The 20,018-nt window shown below is 34.6% G+C and overlaps 1 protein-coding gene across 1 annotated transcript; it reads right to left on the bottom strand.

The window, feature by feature from the left end:
- Positions 1 to 5,005: 5,005 nt before the first annotated feature.
- Positions 5,006 to 19,576, bottom strand: LOC143058139 (uncharacterized). Its single transcript, XM_076231601.1, has 7 exons — positions 19,424 to 19,576; positions 14,998 to 15,199; positions 13,551 to 13,605; positions 9,875 to 10,099; positions 9,259 to 9,374; positions 6,426 to 6,545; positions 5,006 to 5,029 (listed from the first exon to the last, which is right to left on the bottom strand). The coding sequence occupies exons 1-7, from the start codon at positions 19,537 to 19,539 to the stop codon at positions 5,006 to 5,008; spliced, it is 858 nt and encodes a 285-aa protein (XP_076087716.1). The 5' UTR covers positions 19,540 to 19,576.
- Positions 19,577 to 20,018: the final 442 nt, after the last annotated feature.

Genomic DNA, 20,018 nt, shown 5'->3' with positions numbered 1-20,018 from the left:
ACAAATCCGGTTAATAATAATACGAATGGAAATGGGACTGAATATTAAAATACTACTTTTTGATAAATATTCCTAAAGTAATGAACTTAGAGAAGTTCTCGCTCGGACACACACTCCATAATCTAGTATAATACAAGAGCATAAACCTGAAGCACGGGGAGGCACTCTTCTGTTTCCACACGGCACTAGAAACAAACTGTGTCAGAAATAAAATTTAGAATGGAAAGGGGGAATATGTCAACGCGACAACAACCCAACCATAGAGCAGACAACATCTGAAGGCCACCATTGGACTTCACTGTAGCAAGAAACTTCCGCACCCGGAGGCGTCTTTCAGCTGGCCACTAAACACATATGTATACTTGTTCAGTGATAATGGACGTCATACTTAACTCCAAATTACACACAAGAAACTTAAATAAAAATGACTACACGACTAACAAAAGCCAGATGCTTCTGACTTGGGACAACCGCAATTTCTGCAGGGTTGAACATGTTTTTTCAGATACCAACCCTCCCCTATACCTCTAGCCAATGTATAAAAAACAAACGCACAACAATACGCATAGTAAAACTCGGTTTAAGAGAAGTCTGAGTCCGTTGTCAGAATAAGATAAGATAAGATATGAAACTAAACAAAATAAACAAAACTGATTGAAAGCTGATAAAGTGTTTACGTATTTCTATAAAGTTGGAATAGTTTAACTCGGTAGTTCATATTCGCGGATTGCAGTTACGACATAAAGAAAATATCATCTGTGAAACGGTTATGCCATAACACTCGACCATCTCCGTCTGTAGAATTAACATAGGGATAATTTCAACTTCACGATTTGGAACACTTGGTTTAATAGCTTCCTTGTGAACATCAACCCTCTATTAAGGAAATCATGATATGATTACAAGCCCGGGGATATCGTATCTATTTGGAGATAAATACGTTTGATTTTTTGAATATTGTTATCTAATCGAAAAGGAGCTCAATGACTTATGAGTAATTTAAGCTTATTTTCTTTTTTAACTATTGCTCATCCAACATAAAGTATCAATTTTAATTTCGTGATATTTTTAATTTCACCTAAGTTCATTCTTTAGTGAATTCATCTACATTTTATTATATACAGAGAAGATAACATACGTGTAGAATCTGTTTGGCTTTTGATTTTGTCTTCCTGCTTTCCATTGTCTAATGATTTAACACTGGCGAATCGTTTTGAGCAGAACCTTTCTTTTAATAATAATCATTAAATAGTATTTCTCTAAAGTCGTAATAGAGATTTCCAATAAAATGACACACGCACGTAACTCGACGTACGAACGTAATGGGACGGGTTACTGCCAACCATCAAATTTGATTGAATACGTCTTTCTAGTTTAAACAAAGTGTTCCAAGACTTTTAAAATCCCACACTTGAATGATCGTTCATATGTTGTTGTTTTTTTATTATGACGAAACATGATAGAAATAATGCATTTTTATTGATCACGTGGTTTTGTGGATTCTTGCTTTTACTTTACTGACATAAAATCACGTAACAAACGTTTCGTATACCTAGTATAAGTATCAAATTATCTTTGATTATTCAATATACTTTGCAGATGAACGCCCACTTATACGCTTTTCTGTCTTTATAGTGAACCGATCTTTTTATTACATTTGTTTCGGGGAAAATATTTAAAAGGATATGTTTCTGACAATTTCGAAAATATCGAAAGCAGATTTTTTCAGAATCTATCCTTAGAAAGGTTGAAAATTCATATAATTATCGCTTCCATTTACATTACAAACAAAAGTTGTTTTTTTCATTTATTACACAATGCATTGATAAAGAAATCCCGCTATATGTAAAAGTTTTTTTTTTGAGAATTAAGGTGCGTTCGATGGATTGTAATGTATTCTTTAACGGATATGCTATTGGAGTCCAAATACAAAAGACAATATCAGGGAATATATTTAATATCTCTTGACGTGAACTAACTAGGAGAATTTTATCCATTTATTGTTAAAAAACTAAAATGGGTGACTGAATTCATTTTAAAGGGGAAATAATCATTATATTAACGGAAATGTGTAAGGTAAGTAACATTGAACAACATAGCATAATAAGATTTTGTTATTGGATGCAAATCCAAGATACATCATAAAATAGGAAGCTAGATACGAATATTTGTTTAAGTAACATACAAAGTGTAAATTGAAAACAACTGATCCGAACAAGGGGTCATAGCTGCGTTTTTTAAACGAACTTACTTTTGGTGAGCAAGGTTTTGAACAGACACGCAGCATTCCTACATTTTATGGAGTACTCTTCAACCCTATTTAATATAAACAAGACTTAATAAAGTTCTCCATGTTATTACATGTATCATCTATACATGCTGACAAAAGTTGAATTAATAAAGTTAGAAGACATAGTAGATCTTAAATTTAGTATCCCCTAATGTGTAAAAAAAAAAACATTTTAGAGGAGATCATACATATAATTTTGTCGATCAGGAACCTATCTTAATTCTAATACCGAATCGAATACTGAGAACTAGGCCTTTAAAAAGAAGTGTAATTGGAATCGTTTGATTAAATGCGCGCTAGAAATATATGTTAATTTTCCAACAATTCTGAATTTTCATAGGCACTATGTTTTTGCCATTGCCTTAACAAAGGTGAGGCTTAAACCTCCAGGATTCAAATCTTTTGCCTCATCAGAAATAAAATTCAATTTACGCTACTGTTGACTGATTGACAGTTGGTTGCTTAACGTCCAGTGGCAAATATTGTATACACCATTAACTTATAGAGAGCGTGACATAATATCTAAAAGAGGCATCGGATTCAACTTCCGTATTTTGACCGGACGGGACTGCGTACATGTTCAACCCGCACATCTAACAGACTTCCAACATTGGCAATGGTTAAACTGCTAAACGGAACAAGACCAATGGGGACCATATTTCTATTCCATTGATATCTTTGAGAGGTTAGTGTCGAGAAGTTGCGACCAAGAGAGACAGTTATTAAACGCCAACTATTTTAGAAAAGCATAACTTAAGAACATTTAAGTTATATTACACCTACCTTTGTACGGGCTCTTCCTAGAACCCATGCATCATAATAATTAAAGACAGGATATATTATTATAATTATATGATTCAGTAAAGTGTAATCATAATTGTTCTATAGATGCGTCCTCATAAATTCATTTGTTAAAGTTCTACGGAAAGGTGACACAGATGCACCAGTGATCTGATTTTTCTTTTGCCAAAGTAGCTTGAAATAGTTATAGGATTATGCTAAATAGAAGAAAAGGCAAGTTGTGTACACCTTTTACATTCCGGCGTGTTTGAACCTCTTTCCTTAATCTGATAACTTAAAAATGTGAATATGATCACGCTTCATATTTTATTATTTTTATTTGTTCAAACTTAATTTTGATTTCTGAGCTTTAAGAATTCACAGTTTAAGAGATAAATATATAGGTCAATTGAATTGACGAAGTAATGATCGGTGTGTTTGATAAGCGGTTACTGAACTAATTACTAGTATCCCCTTTATTTTCGGTGAAATCACGGCAAATTTGATAACAAAAATGTAAAAAAAAAAATAAATTGTGCTAGTTTTTAAATAATATTAATTCCAACAAAGTGTGTATTCAACGAGTCAAAACTTCATACAGTTTATGGCCCCCTTCGTCAACCTTCAATGCATTAGGCCGAGATACGGTCAGATAGATCGGTTATGTCAAGTAATGTCATTTTATTGGAAATCTCTACTGAGGCCGTGTTCACACCAAACACCGTGTACCGTAAACATGTTTTCATTTGGTTTAATGTAATGTACGCGTATTGTCTAGTTTCACATTAAATTTGTTCACATCTATACACCTTGTTTAGCTACATGTACATAAGATTTGTTCACACTTGTCAACTATATGTCATTTAAATGTCCATTACGTAGAACCAAATTTCGAACAACTTGTCTAGCAGTTAGGGAACGACCACTTGACTTAAAATAAAGGGGGGGGATGGAATTTTCCACAATTTGATAAAAAAAATATCAAATCTGTATGCGCGTACAGATCATTAGAATGAACAAATATTCTGAATCAAAAGTTTCCCCATACATTAAAGTGTTAATTATTGAATTGGTACCATCGAAATAAACCAAATATATTCTTTCGCGCGAGAAAACAATTCTGACTCAGAAGCCCCCCCTTTTTTCTTTGAAGTTAAGTGGTCATTTTTAAGAAAGTCATTTTGGATGATTTGCAGTAGTTTAAAGATGTCTCGATTACGTATTAAAACATAGGCTGCATCGGCGTGCTTACAGACATAGAACAAGAATTGCGATGTTAAGGATCTCTACATTTCTATCTTGTCTGTTTGTTTCAAATGGGATTTTTTCTTCAAGGAGTATTTGTCAAAGGGAGGGGGTAATGTTTTTTTATTTCTAATTTTATTTTAACGGGTTTGAGATACTGCACAAACAAACCATTAACCTCACCCTTTTTCAGTAATGCATTTACGAGTGAATCGTTGGTTGAGTAAAGACCAGTGGCAAATATTGCTGTCAGTGTGTACGTTCAGTCGATTCGGGAAGATCATTTCAAATGAATTATGTGTTCGGCAATGATGATGAATGAGTCTTGATAAGGGGTTATTAAGGCTACGTAAAGTGTTTTTATCACAAATAAATATATCAAGTTTAGACAAATATTTCTGTAAAGAACTTTATTAATAAGTGTTATAAGTATCAATTTTATATAAAAATCGTTTCTTTTTTAATTATACATGGTACAATTAATGTTCTGAATGCCTAGTTTTGTGTACACTTAACCTACACAAGGCCTACATCCACTATCGACTGCATGTAGACAAAACATGATTTAAAATACATATAAACGGCCTGAGTCACAGAGCAGAGAGAGTCTGAATGATGTCAATAAAATGGGAAAAATCTGAGTTCTAAAATTAGAAACTCCTGACACATTCGACAGACCTCAAAAAACACTTATTTGGGTTTGTTTGACATACTCTGTAAAGAATTTACAATAAAGATAATAATTTATAGTCAGAGGGAAGCTGACAGTTTTTATTTTAATAATTTTTATAATAATTCAATCACTGTGGGCTGGGTGTTGCCAAAGTTTGAGACGAATGCAAAAAAAATCCCGTTGACCGACTTCTGAGACCTGCTACTAATGATCCCGACAACAATGATACTCGTGTCATATACCATTGTGTAGATAAATCAATTTAGATTTACGGCATATTAAGTTTAAGTAGGTTTGACAACCGAGAAATCGAAAAATAACGGGAATTCGGGACTGGGTGTCATTTTTCAAAAAATTTAGTAAAGTACCTTGTGTTATATTAAGGTATATATAAAAAAAATATTCTGAGACATATTCCTGACTTGAAACAGGCATTTTAAAATGTAGAAAATGGGGGATTGAACCTGGTTTTATAGTGCTAAACCTATATCACTTGTACAAAAGTCTCTTCAAATTCCATTATATACTAAACTGCAAAAGAAATGTCACAGTAATTTGAGGCAAACATAATGGAAAAATTAATGCATTTTTAATTGAATGGGCGTATAAATACCCTTGTTATTTAACAAATCCGCATTATTTTAGTTCATTAATAGTTTTCCACTATCATATCCAAGATTTATTTAATTCAGGTCTGCCATTAGTGTTGAATACGTGGACGGTCATTTGTACTGTTTGTTGAATTGTGGTGTTCATGTAGACGTTGGATGGTGCCTACATTGCAGTTAAATGCATATGCAACGACTTGAGGTCGCTGTCCAGCATTCAAATGTCCTATTAGCTGTTCTCTTTATGGTGGGTTAAGTCATGGCATCAGTACTGCATCAAACAGATAATGATGACACGAAAACTTAGCACCTCTAAAATACCCTTATAGAGGCATGGACAACTTGCATCTCATAATCATGAAATGTGACTGTGAAACGTGTACAAGGACCTAAAGAGACAACTATTAGAACAACCAAATTAATGAACACAGCCAGCCATAAAGGAAATTTCAACATAATCTTAGCATCAACATGATCAATTGAAGAGAATTTACCTAAACAAAAAAATAGATAGATATTTTTTTTTAATACATATGAAATTGTTTTTTTTTTTTTTTATTTTTAAATATTCATTTGAAAATTTAGGCTTTCGACAAATACAAAGTTTCTTTTGCGGTTTAGTATATTTACAATGATAAATTTATCATAATTATCATTATTAACCTTTTATGCAACAATTTTACAAAAATTATGTCATCTGATACAAGATTTTAGATTTTTCAGCAACTAGGGGTGTATCAGGCCTTTGAAAACATACTACTTTTGGAAATTTTCAAAAGTATATATAGTAATTAAATAAACCATATGATCATGCCTTAAAAAAAAATACCTGATGTAATAATGAATGAATTTGTGGCTGATCATTAAATACAGCTGTCATAAGCACACTGTTGATATGGCAGACCTGGGGGAAATTTTCAGACAACATATACAAGTAGGCATTCATCACCTAAAACAAAAAATAAAAAGTTATAAATAGATAAACAAGCATGGTGTAGAAATCTAATTACTTGCAGGAATTATGCAAAAAAGGTGATGTTCAATTTTCGTCTCACAACACACAACAGTGGCACGATGCTCAAAATATCGAGCAACTGTTGTACCATGATTGCAGATGACCTGCGATTAGACAAAATTTTATGTTGTGGCCCTGCATAAATGTATTTTGGGTTCGTTGTGACCAGGGCTTAAAGGGCCAATTAACCGTATTGGTAATGCCGACTTATTATTAGGAATTACTTTGCTGTACATTAGTGCTATTAACAGTTTATCTTTATCTATAATAATACTCAAGATAATAACTAACAGCTGCAAAATTTTCTTACAATGACCAATTCAGGGGCAGGAACGCAACAACAGGTTGCCTGAATGAGCTGAATATTTCATGGTAGATAGATTTGGACATAAAAACAATCTTATCTTGTAAGATTTGCTCTTACTGCAAGATATAAGCCAAAAACTGCATTTTACCATGTCCTTATTTTAGCCATGTTGGCCATCTTGGTTTCACAGGCGGGGTTATCGGACACAATTTTAAAACAAGATACCCTTTTAGATAATTGTGGACAAGTTTGGTTAAATTTGTCTCAGTAGTTTCAGGGGAGAATATTTTTGTAAAAGATTACAAATATTAATGAAAAATTGTTAAAAATTGACTATAAAGGGCAATATCTCCTTAAGGGAGATTTGGTCGTGTTGACTTATTTGTAGATCTTACTTTGCTGAGCATTATTGCTGTTTACAGTTTATCTCTATCTATAATAATATTCAAGATAATAACCAAAAACCGCAAAATATCCCTAAAATTTCCAATTCAGGGGCAGCAACCTAACAACAGGTTGTCTGATTCATCTGTAAATTTCAGGGAAGATGGATCTTCATCTGATAAACACATTTATCTCATGTCAGATTTGCTCTGGTTTGGTTTCAGATATAAGCCAAAATCTACATTTTACCCTGGGCATTGTTCTATTTTTAGCTATGATGCCAGTAGTTTTAGAGGAGAAGATTTTTGTAAAAGTTGAGGACGATGGAAGAAGACGGATGACAGACGCCAAATAATGAGAAAATTTGCTTGGCCCTATGAGCCAGGTGAGCTAAAATAGGCAAAATTTCCTTAAAATTACCAATTTATGGGCTGCAACCCAACAACAGGTTCTCCAATTCATCTGAAAATTTCAGGGCAGACAAGTCTTGACCTGATAAACAATTTTACCCCGTGTCAGATTTGCTGTAAATGCTTTGGTTTTAGAGTTATAAGCCAAAATCTTCATTTTCTATTTTATCTATGGCTGCCATCTTGGTTGGTTGGCCGGATCTCCAGACACATTTTTCAAATAGATACCCTAATAATGATTGTGGCTTTGTTTTCTCAAATTTAGCCCAGTAGTTTTAGAATTGAAGATTTTTTGTAAAAGTTAGCAGATGATGGATGCAGGACGCCCAACCATGGATGCCAAGTGATGAGAAAAGCTCACTTGGCCCTATGGGCCAGGTGAGCTAATAATTTTCTTACCTAAAAACTGAATTTTAACTTGGTTTATTGACTGCATAAATTAAGAATGTTATCTGTGTTGAACTGTATTTTTTTTAAAATGCATTATTTAACATGTTATATCACTCTGTTTTGATTATAATTATAACTCTAATAACAAAACTTAGAACATTTTCTTAAGTTCTTAACTTTTCTTTTATAAAGTTTAAGTTGAGATTTACATTTATCAAGAAATGTACGGAGCCCCGCTAGGGACAAAATAATATATTGTGCGCACAATTTAAATATATTGTGCGCACAATTTAAATATATTGTGCGCACAATTTAAATATATTGTGCGCACAATTTAAATATATATTGTGCGCACAACTTAAACATATTGTGCGCACAATATGATGTGGTGTGCGTCCAAAATTAGGAAAACAGTTTTCACTTGACTCATTTTACTGATCATTCAACAAAGTTAAATGTTCGTGGTTTAGACATAATCTCAGATACCAAATGCAATAGTTCTTCTATATTTGGTTGTATGAAACGATTTTAATGTCTAAATGTCAACTTGACAGGTATCATTTGACCTTGACCTCATTTTCAGGGTAAAGTGGTCCAGCAAAGTAATTTTTTGTTTTTGGTGTATTTCTCGGATACTATAAGCATTTAGCTGGATATATTTGGTGTACGGAATGCTTGTATGGTGTAATATTAATCTGAAATAAACGTAATTTATTCAGTATTCATGTCAGGAGTCGATACGAATGCACTGATGATTTTTTGCAAGAGTATTTTCATGTATCTAGCTAGCCCCATTTCAAAAGAAAACCTTATGCATTTTTCCATTCTGTCACTTTAAAAAGGACACATTGTGTAAAGTCAAAGAATTTAACGCACACTATATTATGTTGTGCGCACAATATGTTTAAGTTGTGCGCACAATATATTTAAATTGTGCGCACAATATATTATTTTGTGTTCACACTATATTATTTTGTGCGCAGTGCGCACAATATATTTTTTTTCTTTGCATGTCCCTAGCGGGGCTCCATATGTGACTTGTAGTTCATGAGAAAAATAACACTGTACTTCTTCAAAAAGCATATTTCTTTTAAAAAAAATGCAAGTACAGAGTATTATCTAATTTTTAAAACTATTTTGCCTCAGATTTGCTTACCTCATCTGAAAGCCAATGTTGGATGGTATTCAGAGCATCTATTGAGATAGAATATGGTCCTACTTTAGATATAGTGTTTGCATCTCTTGATTTAGATCTCCAAATCTCTGACAGAACTGAATAATTAAAAGATATACCATATAGCATATAGTTAAAAAGATAAAATTAATCCTTCACAATAATGTCAAAAATTGAAATTAGTATACATATTTAATGCAACTAAAACTTTTTCTAGAAATGTATTAAAAACCTTCATCAGATCAAAAGCTTGTTATTTGGATAATAAAACAATTAATAGTGCATAATTTGTTACACAACATGAAATAATACTTTTTTAAATATTTCAATATTATTTTTAAAGAAATCCACATTTAAATGTATCTCTTATTTGTTTTACCCCCATGCCTTTGTTATTATGTAATGGCTGCTATGATTATTGAAACTTCTTTTTTTCACAATTTCACAATTAAGTTGAGTAACAAATAATTAATGATCCAAGACATTGAGATTTTAAAATATTGATGTAGCAAGCAAGTTGAAGATAGACAAAAGGTAGAGCAAAGCTATAACAAGCACAAAAAATATCCATCTACAATTTTGATTTTAATTCACCAACCTTCTTCACAATCAACCTGTGACAGACTTCGTTTTTTGACATCCTCCATTGATGACATCTTTAAAGTTGTTGCAGAAGAATCTTTCAAGGGTGATACCCTGGTATGTTGTGTTGACAAAACATCATCCTCTGTGTCAGACTGGTCAGCAGCAAGTTGTGTTGACAAAACATCATCCTCTGTGACAGACTGGTCAGCAGCAAGTTGTGTTGGCAAAAACTCATCCTCTGTGACAGACTGGTCAGCAGCAAGTTGTGTTGACAAATCACCATCCTCTGTGACAGACTGGTCAGCAGCAAGTTGTGTTGACAAAACATCATCCTCTGTGTCAGACTGGTCAGCAGCAAGTTGTGTTGACAAAACATCATCCTCTGGGACAGACTGGTCAGCAGCAAGTTGTGTTGACAAAACATCATCCTCTGGGACAGACTGGTCAGCAGCAAGTTGTGTTGACAAAACATCATCCTCTGTGACAGAAGCAAGTTGTGTTGACAAAACATCATCCTTTGTGACAGACTGGTCAGCAGCAAGTTGTGTTGACAAAATATCATCCTCTATGACAGACTGGTCAGTAGCAAGTTGTGTTGACATAACATCATCCTCTGTGTCAGACTGGTCAGCAGCAAGTTGTGTTGACAAAACATCATCCTCTGTGTCAGACTGGTCAGCAGCAAGTTGTGTTGACAAAACATCATCATCTGTGATAGACTGGTCAGCAAGTTGTGTTGACAAAATATCATCCTCTGTGACAGACTGGTCAGCAGCAAGTTGTGTTGACAAAACATCATCCTCTGTGACAGACTGGTCAGCAGCAAGTTGTGTTGACAAAACATCATCATCTGTGATAGACTGGTCAGCAAGTTGTGTTGACAAAATATCATCCTCTGTGACAGACTGGTCAGCAGCAAGTTGTGTTGACAAAATATCATCCTCTGTGTCAGACTGGTCAGCAGCAAGTTGTGTTTGCAAAACATCATCCTCTGTGTTTGACTGGTTAGCAGCAAGTTGTGTTGACAAAACATCATCCTCTGTGACAGACTGGTCAGCAGCAAGTTGTGTTGACAAAACATCATCCTCTGTGACAGACTGGTCAGCAGCAAGTTGTGTTGACAAAACATCATCCTCTGTGTCAGACTGGTGAGCAGCAAGTTGTTTTGACAAAACATCATCCTTTGTGTTTGAATGGTTAGCAGCAAGTTGTGTTGACAAAACATCATCCTCTGTGTCAGACTGGTCAGCAGCAAGTTGTGTTGGCAAAATATCATCCTCTGTGACAGACTGGTCAGCAGCAAGTTGTGTTGACAAATCACCATCCTCTGTGACAGACTGGTCAGCAGCAAGTTGTGTTGACAAATCACCATCCTCTGTGACAGACTGGTCAGCAGCAAGTTGTGTTGACAAAACATCATCCTCTGTGTCAGACTGGTGAGCAGCAAGTTGTGTTGACAAAACATCATCCTCTGTGACAGACTGGTCAGCAGCAAGTTGTGTTGACAAAACATCATCCTCTGTGTCAGACTGGTCAGCAGCAAGTTGTGTTGACAAAACATCATCCTCTGTGACAGACTGGTCAGCAGCAAGTTGTGTTGACAAAACATCATCCTCTGTGTCAGACTGGTCAGCAGCAAGTTGTTTTGACAAAACATCATCCTTTGTGACAGACTGGTCAGCAGCAAGTTGTTTTGGCAAAACATCATCCTCTGGGACAGACTGGTTAGCAGCAAGTTGTGTTGACAAAACATCATCCTCTGTGTCAGACTGGTCAGCAGCAAGTTGTGTTTGCAAAATATCATCCTCTGTGACAGACTGGTCAGCAGCAAGTTGTGTTGACAAATCACCATCCTCTGTGACAGACTGGTCAGCAGCAAGTTGTGTTGACAAAACATCATCCTCTGTGTCAGACTGGTCAGCAGCAAGTTGTGTTGACAAAACATCATCCTCTGTGACAGACTGGTCAGCAGCAAGTTGTGTTGACAAAACATCATCCTCAGTGTCAGACTGGTCAGCAGCAAGTTGCGTTGACAAAACATCATCCTCTGTGTCAGACTGGTCAGCAGCAAGTTGTTTTGACAAAACATCATCCTTTATGACAGACTGGTCAGCAGCAAGTTGTATTGGCAAAACATCATCCTCTGGGACAGACTGGTCAGCAGCAAGTTGTGTTGACAAAACATCATCCTCTGTGACAGACTGGTCAGCAGCAAGTTGTGTTGACAAAACATCATCCTCTGTGACAGACTGGTCAGCAGCAAGTTGTGTTGACAAAATATCATCCTCTGTGTCAGACTGGTCAGCAGCAAGTTGTATTTGCAAAACATCATCCTCTGTGACAGACTGGTCAGCAGCAAGTTGTATTGGCAAAACATCATCCTCTGTGTCAGACTGGTCAGCAGCAAGTTGTGTTGACAAAACATCATCCTCTGTGACAGACTGGTCAGCAGCAAGTTGTGTTGGCAAAACATCATCCTCTGTGACAGACTGGTCAGCAGCAAGTTGTATTGGCAAAACATCATCCTCTAGGACAGACTGGACAGTAGCAAGTTGTGTTGACAAAACATCATCCTCTGTAACAGACTGGTCAGCAGCAAGTTGTGTTGACAAAACATCATCCTCTGTGATAGACTGGTCAGCAGTAAGTTGTGTTGACAAAACATCATCCTCTGTGTCAGACTGGTCAGCAGCAAGTTGTATTGGCAAAACATCATCCTCTGTGACAGACTGGTCAGCAGCAAGTTGTATTGGCAAAACATCATCCTCTGTGTCAGACTGGTCAGCAGCAAGTTGTGTTGACAAAACATCATCCTCTTTGACAGACTGGTCAGCAGCAAGTTGTGTTGACAAAACATCATCCTCTGTGACAGACTGGTCAGCAGCAAGTTGTGTTGACAAAACATCATCCTCTGTGACAGACTGGTCAGCAGCAAGTTGTGTTGACAAAATATCATCCTCTGTGTCAGACTGGTCAGCAGCAAGTTGTGTTGACAAAATATCATCCTCTGTGACAGACTGGTCAGCAGCAAGTTGTGTTGACATAATATCATCTTCTGTGACAGACTGGTTAGCAGCAAGTTCTGTTGACAGAACATCATTCTCTGTTTTTTGAGAAAAAAAAATATTATTAAATAACATTGCATTATTTTCAAATTTTCAAACAGCAATAAATAAACTTAACTTTTAAAAATCTTCAAAATTGACACTCCTCATTTCTTTTTATTTGTGTGTCAGAAATTTTCAGATATTTTTTTTATTGATGTCATGCCTATGATCTATACCAAGGCAGGAATATGACAATTGCATCAATTTGTCTGATATAATTGAGCTTTTGATTTTGTGATTTGATTAGGGATAAACAAGAAACTCAAAACCCAGAAGGTCAAAATCATATGTAATTTACAAAATTACACTCAAAGTTTAAAAATCTAAAATAAAAGGGAAAAAAAAAGAGTTAATATTGCAATGCTATATTTAGCAGCCTAAGTGAACAGCTCAAATAAATGAATATTTGGTATTACCACTGCAGGACAATTTCAATTTTTTTTTCTATATTTGTCTACACTTGCATTTCATGAAGTCTTTTAGTTATTTTTTTTTCTTAATTTCAGAAGTGACATATAAAGTTTTAACCTTTTTGGATGTGAAAAAAACATTTAAATTAAATACTACTAAGGTAAAATAAACCTTTAAGATCAGCTAAACACATCTTCTCCAATACTACAGAGCACCTTTGGGTTGTCTGAAAACAAATTATTGAAAACTTTTTCAATTATGTATGCATGAATAGTTTCTTGAATACCTACATTTGGTGAAAATAAGCTTGGCATTTAAAACAAATGTTTTGCTTGCATATAAAGATATAAAGGGGATAAAATAACAGAGTTCTAATTTCCTCCACATAACACTTATTTAAAATTTCTAAAGGACATAAATCATTTAAACCAGGAGCTCCGCAGGTCGCAGATTTTTACGACCGCACAGGTCAAACATTGAACAGTTGGGGCAAGTATGGACACAACATTCAAGCTTGATACATCTCTGAATTTGGATTGTGATCAAATCTTTGACACAATATGAGTTTCTGACACAAAACAAATGTCAAGATCTTACAAATCTATTGCACAGTATTGTGCAATTAAAGATTTCTTCTTCAAAAATGTGGAATTTGAGAAATTTGGGGGAAAAAATGAAAACTACTACCATCCCCCTTTTTTTGCCAATTAGTCCAAAACCTGACATTACTTTATACATATTTTACAAGTAGTGTAAATGAGGTAAATGCCAAACATACCCAACATTGTATGTTAAATGTTTTTGCTCCCTTACACTGCTTTTAAATTGTCATAATTGTCCATTGACCAGACAATCCTAGTTTCCCCCCTTTTTTGCCCCTAATTCCAAAACATTTTTAGCCATAACACCCCCCCCCCCTGCCCAAGTCAATACTAACCATCCCTTCATGGTATGGAAGCTTATAGTATAATTTCAGAGGGATGCATACACTTAAACATTAAACACATGTTATTGTTTGAAAACTACAAAAATGCTTATTTCGGCTTCTAATTCCTAAACTATTGAAACCATAACTCCCAAAATCAATCACAACCTTTCTTTAGTGGTATTGAACCTTCATGTAAAAATTTATAGATATTCATTCACTAAAACTAAAGTTATTGTCCGGAATCTAAATGTGTCATCTGACTCTACTGTGGTTTTGAAAATCATGAAAAAATACATATACCCAAATAATGATAGAGGTCAAATTTGGTTAAACACATAGATGAAAATAATACATATACCCAAATAATGATAGAGGTCAAATTTGGTTAAACACAGGACCAATATTTTAATAAAAACACCAGGATGCTATCTTGAACAGTTAATCCCAACAAAGTACAAACACTTCATCAGCCCCTCATAAGGAACATTTATGCAATGGTTAGTTTCATTCCATTCAGTGGTTCGAATCTCTAAAAGAAGACCTCTGTATGCAGATCATTCTAAATTTTTGAAACAATGATCAGTTTGGCATTACATGTAGCTCACAAATAATGAGTCTTAGGATAGCAGAAGGGCAAAAAGTAATTGCCTTGAAAATACATGGCAAAACATATTCCTTCTAAGTACTTACTTTTGAAGTACTTTGCCTCCATGGAAGGTCATTTACACCATAATCGTACAAAATTTCAGTTCCAGGGGAAATATCCTGTACAGCATATATAGCAACCCTTGGTATGGTGTCTACAATGATCCTTCTAACTCTGGCATTTTGGCAACTTTTTATGCCATCGTTTACGTACTTTCCGATTCTTTTAGAGAATGTTGCATCAACACTACAAAAAATAAGTGCATATAAAATCAAGCAAAACTGGTGAAATATCATAAAATAAACTAGAGGCTCTTAAGAGCCTGTGTCACTTACCTTGGTCTATATGCATATCAAACAAAGAAAACAGATCGTCATATGGATTCATGAAAAAAAATTGTGTTTAGGTGATGGTGATGTGTTTGGAGATCTTGCTTTACTGAACATTCTTGCTACTTACAATTTTGTCCATCTATAATGAACTTGGCCCTTAATAGTTCCAGAGCAAAATATTTTGCAAAAACTAATGAAAATTGTTAATAATTGACTATAAAGGGCAATAACTCCTTAAGAGGTCAACTGACCATTTTAGTCATGTTGACTTATTTGTAGATCTTACTTTGCTGAACATTATTGCAGTTTACAGTTAATCACTATCTATAATAGTATTCAAGATAATAACCAAAAACGGCAAAATTTCCTTAAAAATTACCAATTCAGAGGCAGCAACCAAACAACCAGCTGTTCAATTCATCTGAAATTTTCAGGGCAGATAGATCTTGACTTGATAAACAATTTTACTCCCATGTCAGATTTGCTCTAAATGCTTTGGTTTCAGAGTTATAACCCAATATCTACATTTTCTACTTTTAGCCATGGTGGCCATCTTGATCTGTTTGCCAGGTCACTGGACACATTTTTAAAACTAGATGCCCTTATGATGATTGTAGCCAAGTTTGGTTTAATTTGGCCCAGTAGTTTCAGAGAATATTTTTGTAAAAGTTAACGATGACAGACGACGATGGAGACGACAATGACGCCAGACGCCAAGTGACAAGAAAAAGCTCACTTGGCCCTTTGGGCCTGGTGAGCTAAAAACTGCAAAAATTTTGTTAAAACTACCAATTCCGTGGGTTGTTTTATTCGTCTGATAATTTCAGGGCTGATAGATCTTGACCAATTCAAAAATCTAACCCCATGTCAGATTTGCACTAAAAGCTTTATTTTTTTAAGATATAAGCCGAAAACTACATTTGACCCCTATATTCTATTTTTAGCCATGGTTGCAGTGTTTGTCAATGGATCAAAACTTCGTGTAAAATTGTCTTTAAGGGGCAATAACTCCTTAAGGGGTCAATTGACAACTATGGTCATTTTAACTTGTTTGTAGGTCTTACTTTGCTGAACATTATTGCTGTTTATAGTTTATATCTATCTATAATAATATTAAAGATAATAACAAAAAAACTGCAAAATTTCCTTATAACTACCAATTCAGTGGCAGCAACCCAATTACGGGTTGTTTGATTCTTCTGAAAATTTCAGGGCTGATAGATCTTGACCAATTGAACACTTTTAACCCGTGTCAGATTTGTTCTAAAAGCTTTAGTTTTTGAGATATAGGCCAAAAACTGCATTTGACCCCCTATGTTCTATTTTTAGCTATGGCGGCCATGTTTGTTGATGAATAAAAACTTCAGATACAATTTAAAAACTAGATACCTTAAGGAACATTACCTTAAAGCTTGAAGGAATTTGTCCCCGTAGTTTCAGATGAGAAACTTTTTTAATAGTTTACGACGACAGACGCCGACGGACGCCAAGTGATGGCATAACCTCACATGGGACACTTCCGAGCCCTGGTGAGCTATAAATCAGCCCAATATCTGAAGGCATATACGAAAAAAGTCTGTATAACAGTGTTTTTCAACAATTTATCAAAGTCCAAAGATGACCTTGCAAGGTACGCAAAAATCAAATATACCGGTAATTATTCTATTACTTATAATAGGTGGGAATTCAACATCACAAAACCTTTTTAATCAAGTAGTCACTGAACCATGAAACTGAGGTCAAGGATATTGGTCATGTAACTGATGGAAACTTTGTAACATGAGGCAGTCTTCGTCTCACAGCGTATAATACTTTAGCTATTTGACCAAAGTTGTTTAAAAAAAAAAGACAAAAAGAATTTTATGTCATCTTTTCCTATTTTTGATTGCAATTATAAGTCTGTTTTAACTGTCAAGAATACCCCTTAAGCGGACAACTTGAGCAGTTTATTCTTTAAATTGCTGTCATTGAATATCAAGAAAGGAAATAAATCCCGAAATTGATATATTTCTGGTATGTTCCAATCTGTCTTTTACTACAGATATTGACAACGAGTATATATTACATTTTCCCAAATTTACCGTTGGAAAAAATATGTAAATAGATTTTTATTTCATCAAATCTTTTTTTTTTTTTTGGTATTATTTTTATTTTTTATAAATAATATTCTTTACATCCAAGATGTTATTTATAAACAAGTGTATGAGTTTAGTAATGACTATTAATTACCTCCACCAAAAACTTTAACCTTCAACATGACAGACAGGCAGACGAAATAAAAAACGGATGCAGACCAAACAACATAATGCCCCTAAATGGGGCAGAATAAATAGGGCATAAAAAGAAGCTGTTTGATGACTAATTTTAGGGTATTGTGGTAGAGGGTGTTTGCTTTTTTCCATCAATAAACAATAGCCATGTTTAAACAATTAAACACCCTTGGCTTGTAGGTTGAAGAGTTTATTGGGAAATCTGTGAAAGTTTTATCAATTAAACATGCCTTTAATTGCAAAAATTTGAATTGACTTAAGAGTGCTATAAGTGACGAATACCAGCTATGTAATGGAATGTAGCAGTCTCTTGACAGATAGAACACTACTTATTGACAAGAAATACATAACGAACTGTAATCTTTTAAAATTCAATGCTATTATGAACCAAAAACAGAAATCTAAACTTCGAAAATTGTGCCAATTCATTTGAATTACAAGAATTAATTGTATCAGGATGCTGTTATGAAGTCTCCCAAACAAAGCTCCAATATTCATTTGATTTGTTTAATTGTCCCATACAAGAATATATATGGTTTACGGGTTGGGAAACTAGACCGTTTACAAGTTTTCAAACAAGAGAGGGTGTGGTGACCCCATATGGACTTCCCTTTAATTATTTCATTTGTTTTATTGTCCCCTACAAGAATATATATGATTTAGGGGTGGGGATCTGGACCGTTTACAAGATAATAGCACATTCTCAAATTGAATGGGGTGGGGGTGACCCCAAGGGACTCTCCTTCAATTTCATTTGATTTATTTCATTGTTCCCTACAAGAATATATATGGTTTAGGGATGGGGATCTGGATCGTTTACAAGATTATAAAACATTCTCATTTGAACAGGTTGGGGATAACCCCCATGGATTCTCTCTATATTTCATTTGATGTGTTTTATTGTTGCATACAAGGATATACATGGTTAAGGGGTGGGGATATGGACAATTTACAAGTTTTCAATAAGAGGGGGTGGGGTAACCCCCTATGGATTTCCCTTTTATTTCTTTTCATTTGTTTTATTGTCCCCTACAAGAATATATATGGTTTAGGGGTGGGGATCTGGACCATTTACAAGATAATAGCACATTCTCAAATTGATTGAGGGGGGGTGACCCCTAGGGACTTCCCTTAAATTTCATTTGATTTGTTTAATAGTCCCCTTCAAGAATTTATATGGTTTAGGGGTGGGTGATATGTACTGTTTACAAGATAATAGCACATTCTCAAATTGATTCCCCTTTATTTCATGTGATTTGTTTCATTGTCCTATGATCATTTCTGAAGACTGTGTGTGTTTATCACTTAAAGTTTTCAAGTTATATTCATTTGAAAATTTTCAAAAATAAAATATTATAGGGTTCTATAGTAAACCCCTTCCTACTTTCGGCCCCCCAAAATACCCCTTAATAGACCTCAATGCACAAACATACGATTGATGGCTCACCTAGACATATTAATCTAACATTTTATGAAACCCTAAGTAAATCTGACAAGTGGTTTTGGAGAAACGCTGCGGACAAGTTCATTTTTTTAAAGTGGTGGAAGAAAAAGAAAAAGAAAAAATTAAAGGAAAAACATGAAAAAGAAAAAGAAAAAGAAAAAGAAGCAGAAGAAGAATAATAAAAATAATAAGAACTGAGCAAAAACAATAAGTCTCCAAACTTTGTTTGGGAGACTTAATAAATGACAAACTGGATTCTCTCTGATGTTAACCTGTCGGCTATACTGATCATACTGTTGTAAAAAAACTCATATTTAATGCTTCCTCAACAAACGTACATATATGCAATGTAATGTAAACTAATGTGTTTTTCTGTATACCTTTGTCCAACTTAGGTGATACCAGAATAAAATGATATACTTACCACATTTCTTTTTCTGCAAATCTGAAGAACATGATGTAACTTCCAACGGAATTTGGATATTGTGTGAGCCGTCTTTTACCATCATTGCCACTTATCAATTCCCCATGATATTCCATTAGAAAGTCACCTTTCTTGAAAAACTTTGAAGCAAACACTCCTTTACCTAAATCAGATAAGACAATGTTTTTTTTCTCTCTAAATTTAGTTTAAAAAAAACACACAAAATCCTGGAATAAAAATATAACTGTTAATATCTGTGTCATTTAGTCTCTTGTGGAGTTGTCTCATTGGCAATCATACCACATGTTCATGTCATATTATCAGGTGAGAAAAGAGTGAACTTAAACCGCTAACTACTAAAGCAAGTTGAAAGTTGGAACTGCATGATCTGCCCTTTTTTTTTTAGTGAATAAATGATTTATTGTTGAAGACTGCATGCTGACCAATAAGTGAGACATTTAAAATGTATTGTGTTTTAATGTTAATAGGCTGCTGTCTTGTTGATGTTTATAAAGAGGTTCAATGGGTAACCAGATGCTCCGCAGGGCGCAGCTTTATACGGCCGCAGAGGTTGAACCCTGAACAGTTGGGGCAA

This window comes from Mytilus galloprovincialis, chromosome 14 (genome assembly GCF_965363235.1).
Source record: "Mytilus galloprovincialis chromosome 14, xbMytGall1.hap1.1, whole genome shotgun sequence".
Lineage (NCBI taxonomy): Eukaryota > Metazoa > Mollusca > Bivalvia > Mytilida > Mytilidae > Mytilus > Mytilus galloprovincialis.
This window is presented reverse-complemented; position numbering and strand designations above follow the sequence as displayed.